Below are 14263 nucleotides of genomic sequence, written 5' to 3'. Positions count from 1 at the left end.
GGCTCTGCGTGGCTACGAGTAATGTCACCTTCAATTAATACAGTGAGCCTGGCCTCGTCACAAGCAGCGGCCCTCCTCCTCTGTCATGGATTTTTTTGTCCTTGACCAGCTCATCTTTTCTGGGGTAGGCAAAGGATTCCAGCTTTGGCCTCCAAGGCCCTCCCTTCCAGGTGTTCTCAGTCTGCATGTACAAACTGCAAACCTAAACTTGTACTGTGAAAATACACCGGAGTGGGAGAAGCAGTCACGGTGCTCGCCAAATGTATACTGAGACAGGTTAATTCAATATGCGAGTCAGCCACTTAAAACATGTTCGACCCTGATTTTAAACAATAGTTGGAATAGTACTTTCTTCCTGCTCCTGTCCATCGGGGTAAGATGCTGTGTGAATGTGAAAGGATTCATATGTGGGGAGGACATCAAGGAGGGACCAGGGCTTCCTGGGTCATCTACAGTCGACATTGTCTTGAGGGCCTCACATCTGGGAGGCGACATAGCTTAGTGACAAAGGCCATGCTGAGGGACGAGGCTGCCGGGCTGCAGCCGGGGGCGCCCCCTCAGCACGTCTTAGTGTGCTTGTGTGAAAGTGGGGACAGTAGTCTCCATCACACCATGGTGAGAGCTAAACAGGGCGCTGCAGAGTCAGACAGCAGTGCCAGGCAGAGGGGCACGGAGTCCCAACTGGCAGAAGGGGGTGACTGTCGCCTGGATGAGTTTTCTTCTCACCGAATTCTCTGTTCCTGTAGTCACTGACGAATCGGAACTCAGTGCTGTCCGACCCTGGACTAGACAGTCCTCGGACCTCCCCTGTGACCATGGCCAAGGTGGCCCAGCACCACAGGTGGCAGGGCTCAGATGCACCCGGCACCCCCACCAGCGACCCGGTGAGTCACTGAGACCCGCCCTGCAGCCTCCCGTTCCCTGTTCCACAGCCGGGTCCCGGTACATGACCTTGAGCAATCAGACTCAACCCATTTCGAGGTAGACACTTAGCTAGAGAATAAACAGTCAAGAAGGAACATGGTACAAATCAGTACCTGGAAGTAAGACCATGTCGGCTCTGTGTGAAGTCTGACAGCATCTGCAGGGAAGTGGTGTCTATGGAGCAGGGTGCTAGCCTTCCTTTTAAGTCTGTCTAAAACGGGAAGTACATTTGTTTAGTGTCACTCCAGAATAGTAATTTTCAGTTTTCTCTTTCTTCAGCAGTCCTTTTCTTAAGTAAAATTATTATCTGACACCCTAATACAAACGAAACAAAGGAAACAAACAAGAGCTCAGCTATCCTGGGGCCTCCCCATCAGCCTCCCCACCACCACTGGGGGCATTTCCCTGGGGCCCTTAGGTTCTGCAGATCACAAGAAAGCCACTGGGCCGAGGGACAGTGCAGGAAGACAGCCTGGCTCAGTGCACAAGGCTTGCGAAGAATCTGGGCTGTCTGACAGCGGGATGGCCTGAGATGACCGTGAGACAGCCAGCCTGAGATGACAGTGGGATGGCCTGAAGTGACAGTGGGATGACCTGAGATGACAGTGGATGGCCAGCCTGAGAGCCAGGGACTTGCTTGTCGTGGGGCAGAAACTGTGGCATCTGGCAAACACAGAGGAGACCCCCAGATTTTGTGACCAGTGACAACTGGTATGATTTTTCTTTATTCTCATATCGGCTGTATACTGTCACTTAATATCTTCCTAAGCTAACTCACTTTTTTACACTTACTTTTTTTTTTAAGGGCTCCTGTCCTCAAATTCACACGTCACTTGTTATTAGGTGTTAGTTTCACCACCAGGGTAGAGCTGGTTTCTTTTAGGTCTTGGAGGGGGAGTGGTGGGGGGGGTAAAGGGACCCAGCACCTACTCAGATGCCTAGTGCCCCAGCTGGACCCTTTAGGAAGAAGGCTCATTTAATTCTCGCTGGCAGGAATGGATGTAGGCATTAGAGTCTTTACTTGGTCAGTAAGACATCTGAGACACCTAAAGGGCCTCTCAGGGACCGACCTCGGTTCTCCGGAGCCCCTGCACAGGGCTGCCCTCTCCTGGCCACCCCTCCCGCTGCCTTGATAGCACTCCAGGACCAAGTCTGGGTCCCCAGGGAGGGTGCATGCACACCCTGTTCCTAAGGGAACTTTCCCGTAGGTGGCTAATCGCAGCAGGTGTGGAGTGGCCGGTCAGGCTCTGAGACCTTTTCTTCTTTCTGAATCTGCTCATCTTCTGAAAACTACTTACCTTGCTGTTTTGGAGTGATGAGAACAAATAGAGTGTGGTCCCAATTTCTTAATAAGAGTCTGTTAGTAAGAACACAGCGGGAGCCTGTTCTGCAGCGAGGGTGGGGTCATGGGGAACTCTCACTTTCCGTTATACAATTCTGCAATGCTTGTTTTGTTTTTTATAATAAACATATTCTGCTTTTGCAATAATAAAAAAAAAGAACTATATATTTGTAAAGAGTTTAAAAAGTCCTCTCCCCAAACAAGCAAAATCCTAGTGCTTTCAGGTTTTAACCAGAGAGCCCCGTGGAGCCATCTGACACCTCCTGGGGACTCTGGGCCCCAGTTGGTTCAGAGAGTGTGGTGTACGGGACAGGAGGGGCGCCTGGGATGTGTGCGAGAAACACGGGCGCAGCACACTGGGCCTGACTCTGCTGCTGTGCACATGGCATTCCGGGTCTGGGCCAAACTTCCTCATTTATCAGTGAGCCTAGACTCTGGTCTCTGAGGGACCTTCTGGGCCCTGCACGTTCCGTGACTCAGGAATTCTGGGCATGGAGTCCAGCGTGCCCAGGAGAACAAGACCGAATGACCAGCATCGGAGGGTCTGGCGGGAGAAGCCGCTGCACGAGGTGGATCAGGAGCATCTGAGGCCTGGAGAGAGGTTGGCACAGCTCACCTGGGTGGACTCCAGAAGCAGAGCCCTTGCTGGGGAGCTGCTGGAAAGGAGGTAGATTGAGTGAAAAATAGAGTGGTAGGAGAGCTTTGAAGACTCACAGAACCTTTAGGAGACAGGCTTGTCTGTTGAAGCCCCTGGAGTTTCTGCGACACGAGATCTCATACCTAATAGTGACGGCGCAGCAGTTGGGTGGGTTATTCCAAGTGGCATAAGGGGAAAGAAAGAAGAACAAGCGAAGAAGCTGGGGTTCAGAGAGGAAATGGGGCCCTGCCTTCGACCTGGAGCAGGCCGGGATTGAGGGCGGTGCCCTTTGGCTGCAGGGCACAGAGCTGGACCGTGGGGCCCTGACAGAGGCGTGCTACATATAGTGCTGGGGTAGCCGCTAGGCTTGGGGGGTGTTCGGGGTAAGGGTGGCTGTTCAGGAGAACAACAAAGCCCCCAGGTCTTCGGCAAACAGGAAGAGAGCACTGTCTCTCACTTCCCCGGCCTCACGTTTCATGTGACCGTGTGTCACGTGACCAGGCTGCCCTGGGTCTGCGCTGCCACACCCATTCGCAGTTGACTTCCTGCAAGTGGAAATCCTATTTTCTGTTCTCTGAAATTTGGGGATGGGAGTGAGATGCCCGCATTTGCCAGACGTGTGGCTTTCCCCATCAGTGCCTTGCTGTCACCAGTCAGGCCTCCCCGAGTCGGTGGATCCCCTGTCCTCTAGCCTCTCATCCCTACAGCTTGGCTGTCTTCCCCAGGGTACAGATCAAAGTCCAAAGCCTCTCATTATTGGCCCAGAGGAAGATTATGACCCGGGTTATTTCAACAACGAGGTAAAGGTTTCCTGCTTTTCTGCTTTCGTCATTGTTCTGTCCACCAGCTGCTTCGGGTTAGAAGCCGTGTGACTGTCAGCAGCTGGGAGGAGGCATGGGGAGGAAGCCACTGCCTAGGGACCCTGGGAGGCAGAGAACATGGGCGACAGGCCCCGCCCCTGTGCCCCCAAGCCGTTCTCATGCTGCCTTCCAGAGCGACATCATATTCCAGGACCTGGAGAAACTGAAGTCACGGCCAGCTCACCTGGGGGTTTTTCTGCGTTACATCTTCTCTCAGGCCGACCCCAGCCCGCTGGTAAGTCAGGCGTCAGTCTCGAGTACGTGTCTGCTTGTGCCTGACAAACCTCTGGCCTCTGGCTCTGCTCTAGATGTCCCCAGTCAGGTCGTGGGCTCAGTAGGGCATCTCAGGGGCACAGACAAAATAGAAAAGGGCTGAGACTTAAGTGGAAGTTCTTCAGTGCCACGTACATCAGCAGCGTAGGGAGGGGCGAGAAAACCCGTTCTTGGCCAGCCTGGAGATGACCTTCCAGAGTTTTCTGAATGAAAGTGGATATAGACCGACGGTGGGGAGTTGAGAGAGCACCCTGCAAAGTGCAGTGTTCCTGTAAGAAAGCTCGGCAGAGGGGCAAGATGGTAACGGGCCCTTGGGTGTGACGGTGAGGACGAGTGGACTGTCGGGACGGAGGCCACAGTGCCCTGGGGTCCCCAGAGCCAGCAGCCTCACCAGAAAGGAGTGGAATGAAGGGGAGAGGGGGAGACTGTGTTCCTTGGAATACACTTGTGCCCAAGGCCTGGCCTCCTGGGGACACCACTATGAGAAGCCAGAGTCAGCGTTCATCTGTCAGAGGTATCTACTGAGCACCTGTGTGTGGGCCCCAAGTGCGGGGGTCCCAGCAGTATTCCTGAGCCAAGATGGGCACATCAATCACAGGGAAAAGTAACGCACAACCCTCAGAAAACCATCCACACCAAGCACAGCACACGGAGTGTCAAGTGTAGAAGGGGAGAGTTGAGGCAATTGTGTTGACAGAGTTTGTGTGTGCGCATGTGTATGTGTGCACATGAGGTGTGTGTGCGTGTGTGTGCATGTGTGTGGTATGTGCATACATGTGCAAGTGCGTGTGTGTGTGCATGCACGCGGTCAAAGGGTTGGGACCGTGCCACGGGCTTCTGAACCACCCTGAGCCGGGGCTCGGGACTCCGGCACTGACGTTCCGAGACGTAGGGTTGTGGGGTGCGGGGCTGTTGTGTGCGTTACAGGGACCCTGGACGCCCTCCTTGAGATAGCAGGAGGCCCTCTCCAGGTGCCCAGACATTGCCAGCTGTCCCCGGTGGTGGGGTCCCTGGTGGCTGAAGACCACTGCTCTGACCCATGTTCTCTCCCCTCCCAGCTTTTTTACTTGTGTGTGGAGGTTTATCAGCAGACAAACCCCAAGGACGCCCGGAACTTGGGGAAAGACATCTGGAGTATTTTCCTAGAGAAAAATGCGGTAAGGTGGCCGCGGGTAGGTTACAGTTATCATCCTCCGGACTGTCGGAGGCTGAGGGAAACCTAACAAAACGCTCCGTCCGAGCACAGACGGACTCAGAGAGATGCGTGACTGAGAGACGGGCCGGGGGCTGCTCTGCTCCCAGGGCCGGCCTCCCTGAGCCTCTCGGCCCACATGTACTGAGGTGCGATGCACACAGGCGGGGTCCGGATGGGCGGGACACCCCGGAGAGCGGGCAGATGAGCGCTGTCTTGGGGCGTGGTCCCAACGACGACGTGGCTGGGACGCACCAGCAGCTACTTCTCTGCCTGCCCAGGGCCATCCCCATGTTAGACGTTCCGATGTGACAAGCTAGTTCCAAAATGACTGTCCGTGCGGCAGTAAGCTGCTCGCGTGGATGCGATTGTGGAACGAGCGGCTTCGCCCCGGGCTTCCCTCAGCCCTGCAGCGGGTCTCAGCGAGAAGGCGAGAGCTGCGAGCCGTTCCCTGTCAGTCGTTAGAGAGCATCCCCGTGCCCAGCTGTCGGGCACCCAGAGCTCCGGCCAGAGCGCCGTGCTCCTGGCACACGTGCTCCTGGCCCGTTTCCCTTGGGGTACCCGAAGGCCTCATCAGAGCCTGATAAAGATGTCTCCCACGCTGCTGAAGCAGCACCAGCCACTCTTGGGGACATCTCCGTCCCCTGCCTCTGATGCCCTCAAAGTGAGAGTGGGGGTTGCATGCCACCCTCCGAATGGCGTCCCATCCTGCTCTGTAGCCAAAGGCTCCGATCCTTACCCAGAATCCAGGGCACAAGCTGGGGAGAGATGAAAGGAGGGTCGGGGGGTGTAGGAAAAGGGGAGAAGGCAGGGTGTCTCCACATCCCCTGGAGTGTGGCCTCACCACTTCTGTCCCCACTCTTGTTTATAGCCACTGAGAGTGAAGATCCCAGAGACGTTACAAGCTGAAATCGGTAAGTTGTCTCCTCTTGGTGCTGTCTTGTCCTGGGCACTCGGGAGGCTGCCGGGCACAGAGGGCCGAGGGCGGCTCCTGTAGAGCTCCTCACAGATGGGACAGGCCCACCCAGAAGCTACCACCTGCTGGGCCTTGTCACGGGTGCAGGCAGCGTGGCCGCGAGGCCTGGGCTCGTTTCTGCTAACCTCCATGTGCCCTTTGTGGGCTTCAGTTGAGTCATCTATCCAAAGAGGAGACTGGACGCAATGAGGGTCAGTCCTCAGAATCGCCTGAGGAGCTCTTTTTCCAAATGCAGAAGCCAGGGCCTCACTGCACCCCACCTGCAGAGGCAGGGTCCCCGAGTGTTTTTCTAAGGTCCTCGGTGAATGAGGGTAGCAGCTGGCCCGGAGGGACGGCCAGGGGACCGCAGAGGGGCTGAGGAAGAAAGCGGCGTAAAGAAGGGATCAGCCTGAGGGCGGGTCCCGGCCGCTTTCTAGAGGGTGGACGTCCCAAGCTGCCTTTGGGGAGAGGATGGCAGGGAGCAGAGCTCGTGGGCACGGCCGAGAGGGCGAGCGGGGGTTACTCAAAAGCAGAGAGACCACCGCTCCCAGGAACTTGTCCTGGTGCGTGAAGGTAGACGCGAGACAGCGTCCAGGCTGTGGTGGGGCCTCCGGTGTCCTGTGACGTGCCGCCAGCTGCCTGAGGCACAGGAGGGGTGCAATGCACCCCGGTGTCCGAGGTCAGCGTCTGGCCACAGCCGAGGACAGGCCTTCTGCTTCCCAACCTGAGGGAGCGCAGCACATCCAGAAGAAGCCTGTCCCCGCCCTTGGACCTGACGTCAGGCCCCGGCTCGCTCAGGACTGGCCTGCCAGGCCCAGGCCGGCCCTTCTCTTGGCTAAGAAGAGGGCAGGGAGCCAGCCTCGCTGACGTCCCCATCTGTCCTCACTCCCCTTAGACTCACGCCTGCGGGGCAGCGAGGACATCCGTGGCGTCCTCTGTGAGGCTCAGGACGCGGCCATGCCGGAGATCCAGGAGCAGATCCAGGACTACAGGTGGTCCCCTGTTCCGTCCCCTCCCCACCTTCCTGTCCCCGGTGGGCGTGTGTTTGCCTCACCTTCGGGGCGTCTGTCTGTCAAGCACCGTGTACATTGGTCTCTCTCTGTCCGGCTCAGAACAAAGCGCACTCTGGGACTGGGCAGCCTGTACGGTGACAATGACCTGCTGGACCTGGACGGGGACCCTCTCCGGGAGCGCCAAGTAGCCGAGAAGCAGCTGGCCGCCCTGGGAGACATCCTGTGAGTCTCCAGGTCCACTCCCATCCCCCGAGCATGCTAGGCAGGGGGACACGTTTGTGGGTGTCTTCCAGCCTCCCCTCTTCCACTTGGTGCCTGATGCTTCCCCTGAAAGATGGGCCCCCCTCCCGCTGCACGTCCCAGGCTGAGGGCTGCCGGTATTGCAAGGGACTTGTGGAGCCCAGGGCTCCTGGCAGTGACGAGGCAGTGGTACCACCGCGCTGAGCACCCCGCTTCCTCCTCCCGGCCCTCCTGCCTCCCTCTAAAGGGCACGTTTCACAGCGCGACAGCCACGCTGAGTCTCCGTGGGTACAGGCCCTTCAGGAGGCACTCGCCCCGGGGAGGCGGCCATTCTCAGCAGCCACAGCAGCCGGCAGCCTCCCCTGCCCTGGGAGGGCCCTGACCCCAGCAGCTGGGGCCACTCCTGTTCAGTCCCATGTTCTGAAGTGTGGCAGGCTCCTGAGGTGGCTTTATGGGGACACTTCAGGCATAGAGGTGGTTCTCGCCCCAATACTGCTGCTCCCCCCAGTAGTCTGTGACCGTGCTCTCACCTATAAAAAGACAGAGGTTGGACTAGACAGTGTCCACAGTGTCTCCACCGACGCTGACTTTTCAATTCCGCAGTTTCCGGAAGCCTGCTGTGGGCTCCGGGACACGTGTGGACTTGTGGGACGGTGGGACGAGGCAGTGTGTGTGATGAGTCAGTTGTACGGGGTGCTAGAAAACCCTGCGCGCTGGGGGTGGAGCAGACTCGGGGCAGGAGCTCAGAGCCAGGGCGTGGTCCTAATGAAGAAAGTAGAGGAGGCGTCCTTGAAGGCACTGGGGGCGGCACCACAGGGAACAGCGGAGGGAACCGCCAGGGCAAAGTGGAGTGCGCTTGACAGATTTGAGGGTGGCAGGAGCAGACTGAGACGGCAAGAGCTGAAGTCGCAGCTGACAGGAGGGGCCGCCACATAGAGCCTGTGGACGGGAGTCAGGACTCCGGTGTTCCCTCTCAGCCAGTGGGGTCCATCGCAGCTCAGAGACAGAGTGTTGGTGGGTCGGGGTGGGGGGCCCAGGGAGCCCTCCACACTCCAAGGTCACTCATAGAAGCCATGTACTGGCGGCCTGGGCCACAGTGGTGACCAGGAGGGTGTGCGAAGATGGCAGTCCTCGGCCGGCTTTGATAGGACAGCAAACGGGAGGGTTTCCGTAGAAAGGTCATGGTTCTGTGACCTAAGCTGCGGGCAGGGCAGCTGGAGGTGGAGCGGCTTTGTACGAGACCATCGCAGGCACAGGTTTGGGCCCCGGAGTCTTCTAGACATCAGACTGGAGATTTGGGTGGCAGCTGCGTACTTGAAGCTGGCATTGGATAAGAGGCCTGGACGGGAGATGGCACCCGAGGATGTCACCCAGGGAGGGCACATCCTCTGCAGACAGCCCTTAGACTTCAGCCGAGCCCCGAATCCCCCTGGGCCTTTACTTCCCTGGCAGCCAGATGGTGGTAGTCACCCGGCTGCTACAGGGGTGGCGGCGCCCATTCTGCGATCAGAGCACCCCAGAACCGAATGGACTATGGCTGACGACGTCAGCTCCCCGCTCAGAGTGGTTTCTATTTAAAGCCGCGGAGCTCCAGTCTCCTTACCTGGAGCTGGGACGCCTGCTTGTGGGTGGTTCTGAGAAGAGACGAGTGAACGTGTGCAGGAAGTTCAGGGCAGAGCCAGGCCCAGGATCCCCTCAGGTGGGGTGACCTCTCTTAAGCAGGCGCATCTGGGTCAGGTCTCAAGGTGGTGTCCCTGCTCGCCCCTGCCTTCTCCAACCTTGGGTCACCCAGCCCCTCGTTGAGTTCTGGGCCCCTCATGGCAGCTGCGGAGGTGGACGCAGACCCCAGCCGGAGGCTGCAGGGCCACCTTCCCTTCCTTTAGCTGCTCGGACAGCGTTGTCGCTGTCATAACTGTGCCAGTGGAGCCCCTCAAGGCAACGAGAGCCCTCCCCCGAGCCCCACGCTGGCTGCAGAGGTGACACCGAGTGGAGGCTGACCCCCTGCCACACCCCCCCGCCATCCCCATCTGTACGGCATACCAGCAGTCCGCGTCATCTCTTCTTTCTTTCGTTCCAGGTCCAAATATGAGGAAGACAGAAGGTGAGTCTGTGCTATCACAGCGGGGTTCCCGCCTCGTAGCCCCACCGTCCGTCCCAGGCTAGTGCCCAGGTGTCTGTCGCCACCGCACAGTTCCGTCATGATGCTCGGGGTCGCTGCCTGGGATGGCGTCTGCCCTGAGTGACGCCACGCTGCCGTCGCTCCCAGCATCCCTTGCTCCTCCACCACCACCACGAGCCCTGGGTCTCCCTTCCCACCTTCTCTTGGCCCAGTGAGCGCCCGCAGGGGCTGGGCCCACGCGCTGTCTGGCATGCCTTCTGGACTTCCGCCACCTACACACGTCTCCGTTCCTCAGCAGCCAGGGCGGAGATGAGCGTGCACTCCTGGGTGCCCACACTGAGCACGGGGACACCACGGGTGGGGGTCTGTCCAAGAGCAGGGGGCACCACCAGGTCAAGAGCCACACCCATTTAAACCCAGAGCTCTGGACAGCTGCCGCCATGGCGGTCAGAAGCGCTGTGACCGCTGCCGTCCATCTCTTCTCTGTACCTGGAGAGGGAGGGGCCGAGGCAGTCCTCCTTGGCAGAGGCCCCCGTTGCCCCCCACCCCCACCTGAATGTCTGCGAACATTAGTGGGCCTCAGGTGGGCCTCCCGGCCTGCCCACAGCTGGCTGGCTTCCATTTCAGGGAACTGACACATCCTGCCACTGACCACTGTCCCCTCCCCATGTTAGGAAGACTTGTGCTCAGGCACTGACAGTTTCTCCCAGGCGTCATGCCAGCCAAGGCCTAGCCGCTTCTGCCCCACTTGAGATTTCCAGCCTCCCCCTGGGCACCCTCGCCCACACCTACCCCTTGGCCACCTCCTGGGCAGGGTGAGGACACTGAAGCAGGGCCCAGCCCCACGCCTGCTGGCGGCCACCTGACTGGGCTCTGGGTCCACACCCCTCCTTTCTTCCAGCGCCCCCATGGACTTCGCCCTCAGCACGTACATGAGCCACACCGGGATCCGGCTTCGAGACGCACGGCCTTCCAGCACGGCCGAAAAGGCCCCGTCTGCTCCTGACAAGGACAAGTGGCTACCCTTCTTCCCAAAGACCAAGAAGGTGTCAGGGCTGCCCTGGAAAGTCCCTTCTCCTGCCGCAGCTCTCTGCACTGGGCTGGCGGGAACACCCTTGGGCAGCTGTCTAGCTTGTCCACCACCTTTGGCCATGGAGTCAGTGAAATCCTCAGAGTACAGCAGCCCTCCCCTCCCGCCCGCCCTCCACACCCGGGAGCAAACGTGCCGGTTAGGGGACGCATGAGCCTGCTTCCCACACCCAGGGCAGCGGCGGGCCTGGGCATCGGGCCTCCTCCAGACTTGTGTCCCTTGTCTCAGCAGAGCAGCAATTCCAAGAAAGAAAAGGATGCCTTGGAGGACAAGAAGCGAAACCCCATCCTCAAATACATCGGGAAACCGAAAAGCTCATCCCAAAGCAGTGAGTGTCGGGAGCAGCGGCCAGGCAGGGCTTCCCCTGTTCCTGGGACCTTGGGCCCAAACCCAGACCACAGCTTCCTGTCGGTGCTGCTTGTCCTGGCCCGCCACACCCCTGCAGGCCCCCTGAGGGACAGGTGGCCATGCCTCAGAGCCAAGGAGGCCATGCCAGTCCCTGGGCTCCATTTAGGAGCCCAGAACCGGTTATAGCTCTGAGCAGCCATGGGCAGCAGTACCCCCCCACCCCATCCCCCAGGACCTCTGAGCAGCATGGGCAGCAGTACCCCCACACACAAGGTCGATGTCCCCTTGACCTCCATCCATGGGACTCATCTGTACTCCTGAGGGCCTGCGTGTGGGGAGCAGTGTGGGCCCTGGGTGGGCGCTTGTCACTGTTTAGCAGAACTAGGTGGGAAGAGGGTAGGTTTGGGGTCCAGAGGCTCCCCTCACGCCATCAGTAACCCAGCGCACCTGACCCTGTCATCGAGCTCTCCCAGCTGTGTCGTTCGCCCTCTCAGCCCTTGTCCTAAGACCCCAGCGCAGCCTCGGGAATCTGAAGGGCGTGGGTGGGCCACCGCTGCTTTGGGGGAGGGGCGGGGCGCCTGCGTCAGGCCTGGTGTCTGCCACTCCCTTCCGTGTCCCAGCCTGGCGTAATTTTTATTTTGACTCTTAATTTGACTTTTCATGGTTTACTTTTGTTTTTGTTTGTTTTCTTTTAGCATTTCATATTCCCTTGTCCCCTGTGGAAGGTAAAAGGACCATTTTCTCTGGGTTTTTCTTTGCATTAGCATTGAGTTTCTCTTTCCCAGATCCTGCCCTCCCGCGCTCCTTTTCCTCCTCGCCCCGTCCCCTGTCCGGCCCACTGCCCTTCCTCCCTGTCCTCGCTCCTCTTGTCTTGTTCCTCCTGCTGCTAAAGCCGCTCTGTGACACGAGACCCTGCCCGGGGACTCCTGCCCTCACCCAGCCTGTCCCAGCCCTGGGAGGCCAGGACACCCGCCCCCCCAGGCGGAGCGCATCCTCCCAGGCCCCCCACGACTGCCCCATGCCTGAGGCCCCCCTCCTTCACCTCACCTCTGCAGACCAGGGGCCCAAAGTCCAGGTGTCACAGAAACGAGGGAGAGCCGTACCCATTGCACTGTCCCGGAGCAGGTCCTCAGGTTTTTATTTTCAATTGAAATAATAACAAAACTCCTCCTTTTTGAAGGTTACGTAGGTTGTTTATTATTATTGTTATTTTTATTTTAGTAAATAATGGGTCTCTAATGGTTTGGGGGGTTTTTTCGAGGTATTTTTAACTGATATCAGTTACTTTGCTTCCCTGCTTCAGTGGAGCACCTCCATCTCTGTCTTCGTTTTGCCAGCACAGTATAACCGCATCAGCTAAAAAAGAATGCCCCTCATGGTATTTTAGAGTGCCTGATCTCTGTATTCTAGAACCCGTGTATGAACTACACAGACGTAGTACGTACATGTCAGCCCACAGAGGCTTCGGTCCTAGGGTTGGACAAAGCCCGTCCCGTCAGTGAGGCAGGCCCACGTGCTACAGTTAGGTGGCTGGTATTTCTGGGTTCTACAGTAAAGCAATGGTGTGAGATCGAGTGGCACTCAGTCAGGAAACTATTCTGTTGCCAGAATTCATTTCATGTAAAAGTGCCATTAAAAATAATGCTTTTTTAAATTATTAAATTCCTAGACTTTGTCCCGAGCTGAGCTGCTGCTGAGCTGCCAACAGGTGGCAGGATGGCTCAGCTATTAAAAAAAAAAAAAAAAAAAAAAAGAATCCTAGACTCATCATGTTATCTTAAGCAACAAAAATAATTATTGAAAAAGTAATTATAAAACAATCGAAAAAATTTAAAAAAACCCAGGCCATTAGTTTTTAACACGTACCTCGTCCCATCCACCCTGCCCAAGGAAGGCCCGAGGCCGGGCGCAGGGGGCAGGACACTGGGCGGCTGTGCCCGAGCTGCTCGCTGCGTCAGCCTGAGTGGGGACAGGAAAGCCTTAGCGTGGGCTTGCCGACCCCAGGGCCAGGCTCAGGAGGCCGGTCCCACCGTGCCCTTGAGTCTCAGAGCTTTCCGTCGTCATTTCATGATTTGGTTTGTGTCTCAAGTTCCCAGGATGTGTACCCATAGCTAAAGACCACACACACACCCCCCAAGGCTAGGGAGCCTTCCTATTGAGAGTTTTGCCATTTAGGGTCATCAGCTACTGCCTGTTCTCAGTGGAAGTATCTGATGGTTAGTACCGTCACTTACTCTTGCTAGTTTCATTGTCACTCAGAGGATGGAAGAAGGACAGCCAAGGCTACTAGTGAAACTTTGCTCGTTTTAAAACTGGGCTGCTTTCTCCCTGGTTTTCCCCGTACTCTGGGTTTTTCAGTTGGGCCAGATCTCGGGCCAGACACCTGTTTCTTGTCACAGCTAGAACATAACTATATCCCAAGGACAATTGGGCACTTTCCAAATGGCCGTGGGAGAGGGAACAGTGGGCTCGGCCTGGTGGCTTTTTGTTATAGGATGTTCCCAGGCCCCCGTCACCCAGCCAGCGTGTCCTGGGCCGTGGCCATTCAGCTGGCCCTGGCTTCTGTAGCTCTCCCCAAGCCCGGATGCGCTCGCAGTGTGGGACAGGCACCTCTGGCCCTAATCTTGGAAATGGGGATGACGGTAACGCCCCTACTCCTAACGTGTACACACAGCCACCTAGTCGGCAGTTTAGAGAAATATTACCCTAGCTACCCGCCTACAGGGTAAGAAGTTAGGAGTTTGAAGAGACCAGCTAACGTTTTTTGTTTCCTCTGGCTTGGAAATTTGCTTATGCAACTCAAGCTTCCGCACATGGGGAGACCTGTAGGTTGTGTGTAAAGCTGTCAGAAGCACGGCCAGGCCACCCCCTGGGGTACTCGCCTCCCCAGGCCCACGGGTCCTGCCCCTGGGTCTCAGGCCGAGCAGCATTTCTGGCCCAGCTTCTGCTCTGGTATCGCTGACCTTGGAGCTGAGCTACAACAGTTGCCTCTAAAGCTGAGAGCCACTGAACTGTCTTCTCCGGACTCTACGTGGCATCACACCTGCCTTTTTACTCTCTCCCACCCTCTGCTTCTCTGAGCAAGAATAGCTGTCTTCTGTCTTAGCTTTGAAAGGGGCTGGGATTTGAGTGCCCCAGGTGACATCCCCTCACTGGTAATAAAGGGTTTGATTCTTTAATGATGGAGACCAGGGCTGGGGGGCTGGGGTCAGAGAGAACAGGAAGGGGGGGGTCAAGGAGAAACAGAGCAGGCGCCCTAAAAGTAGTACA

The 14263-nt window shown here is 57.5% G+C and overlaps 1 protein-coding gene across 8 annotated transcripts in view; it reads left to right on the top strand.

The window, feature by feature from the left end:
• Positions 1–14263, top strand: part of ARHGEF11 (Rho guanine nucleotide exchange factor 11) — an 80905-nt gene that overhangs the window by 53615 nt on the left and 13027 nt on the right. For 5 of the 8 annotated variants that reach the window (XM_019662550.1, XM_019662548.1, XM_019662552.1 and 2 more), the window contains 11 exons: positions 747–884; positions 3629–3703; positions 3897–3998; positions 5095–5193; positions 6100–6142; positions 7079–7175; positions 7296–7418; positions 9514–9537; positions 10457–10601; positions 10874–10973; positions 11689–11718. In XM_019662550.1, the coding sequence (XP_019518095.1) occupies positions 747–884; positions 3629–3703; positions 3897–3998; positions 5095–5193; positions 6100–6142; positions 7079–7175; positions 7296–7418; positions 9514–9537; positions 10457–10601; positions 10874–10973; positions 11689–11718 (976 nt within the window). The remainder of the gene's footprint in view (positions 1–746; positions 885–3628; positions 3704–3896; positions 3999–5094; positions 5194–6099; positions 6143–7078; positions 7176–7295; positions 7419–9513; positions 9538–10456; positions 10602–10873; positions 10974–11688; positions 11719–14263) is intronic. The other 3 variants (XM_019662554.1, XM_019662547.1, XM_019662549.1) reach the window with 2 other exon arrangements.

This window comes from Hipposideros armiger, unplaced genomic scaffold (genome assembly GCF_001890085.2).
Source record: "Hipposideros armiger isolate ML-2016 unplaced genomic scaffold, ASM189008v1 scaffold_378, whole genome shotgun sequence".
Lineage (NCBI taxonomy): Eukaryota > Metazoa > Chordata > Mammalia > Chiroptera > Hipposideridae > Hipposideros > Hipposideros armiger.
This window is presented reverse-complemented; position numbering and strand designations above follow the sequence as displayed.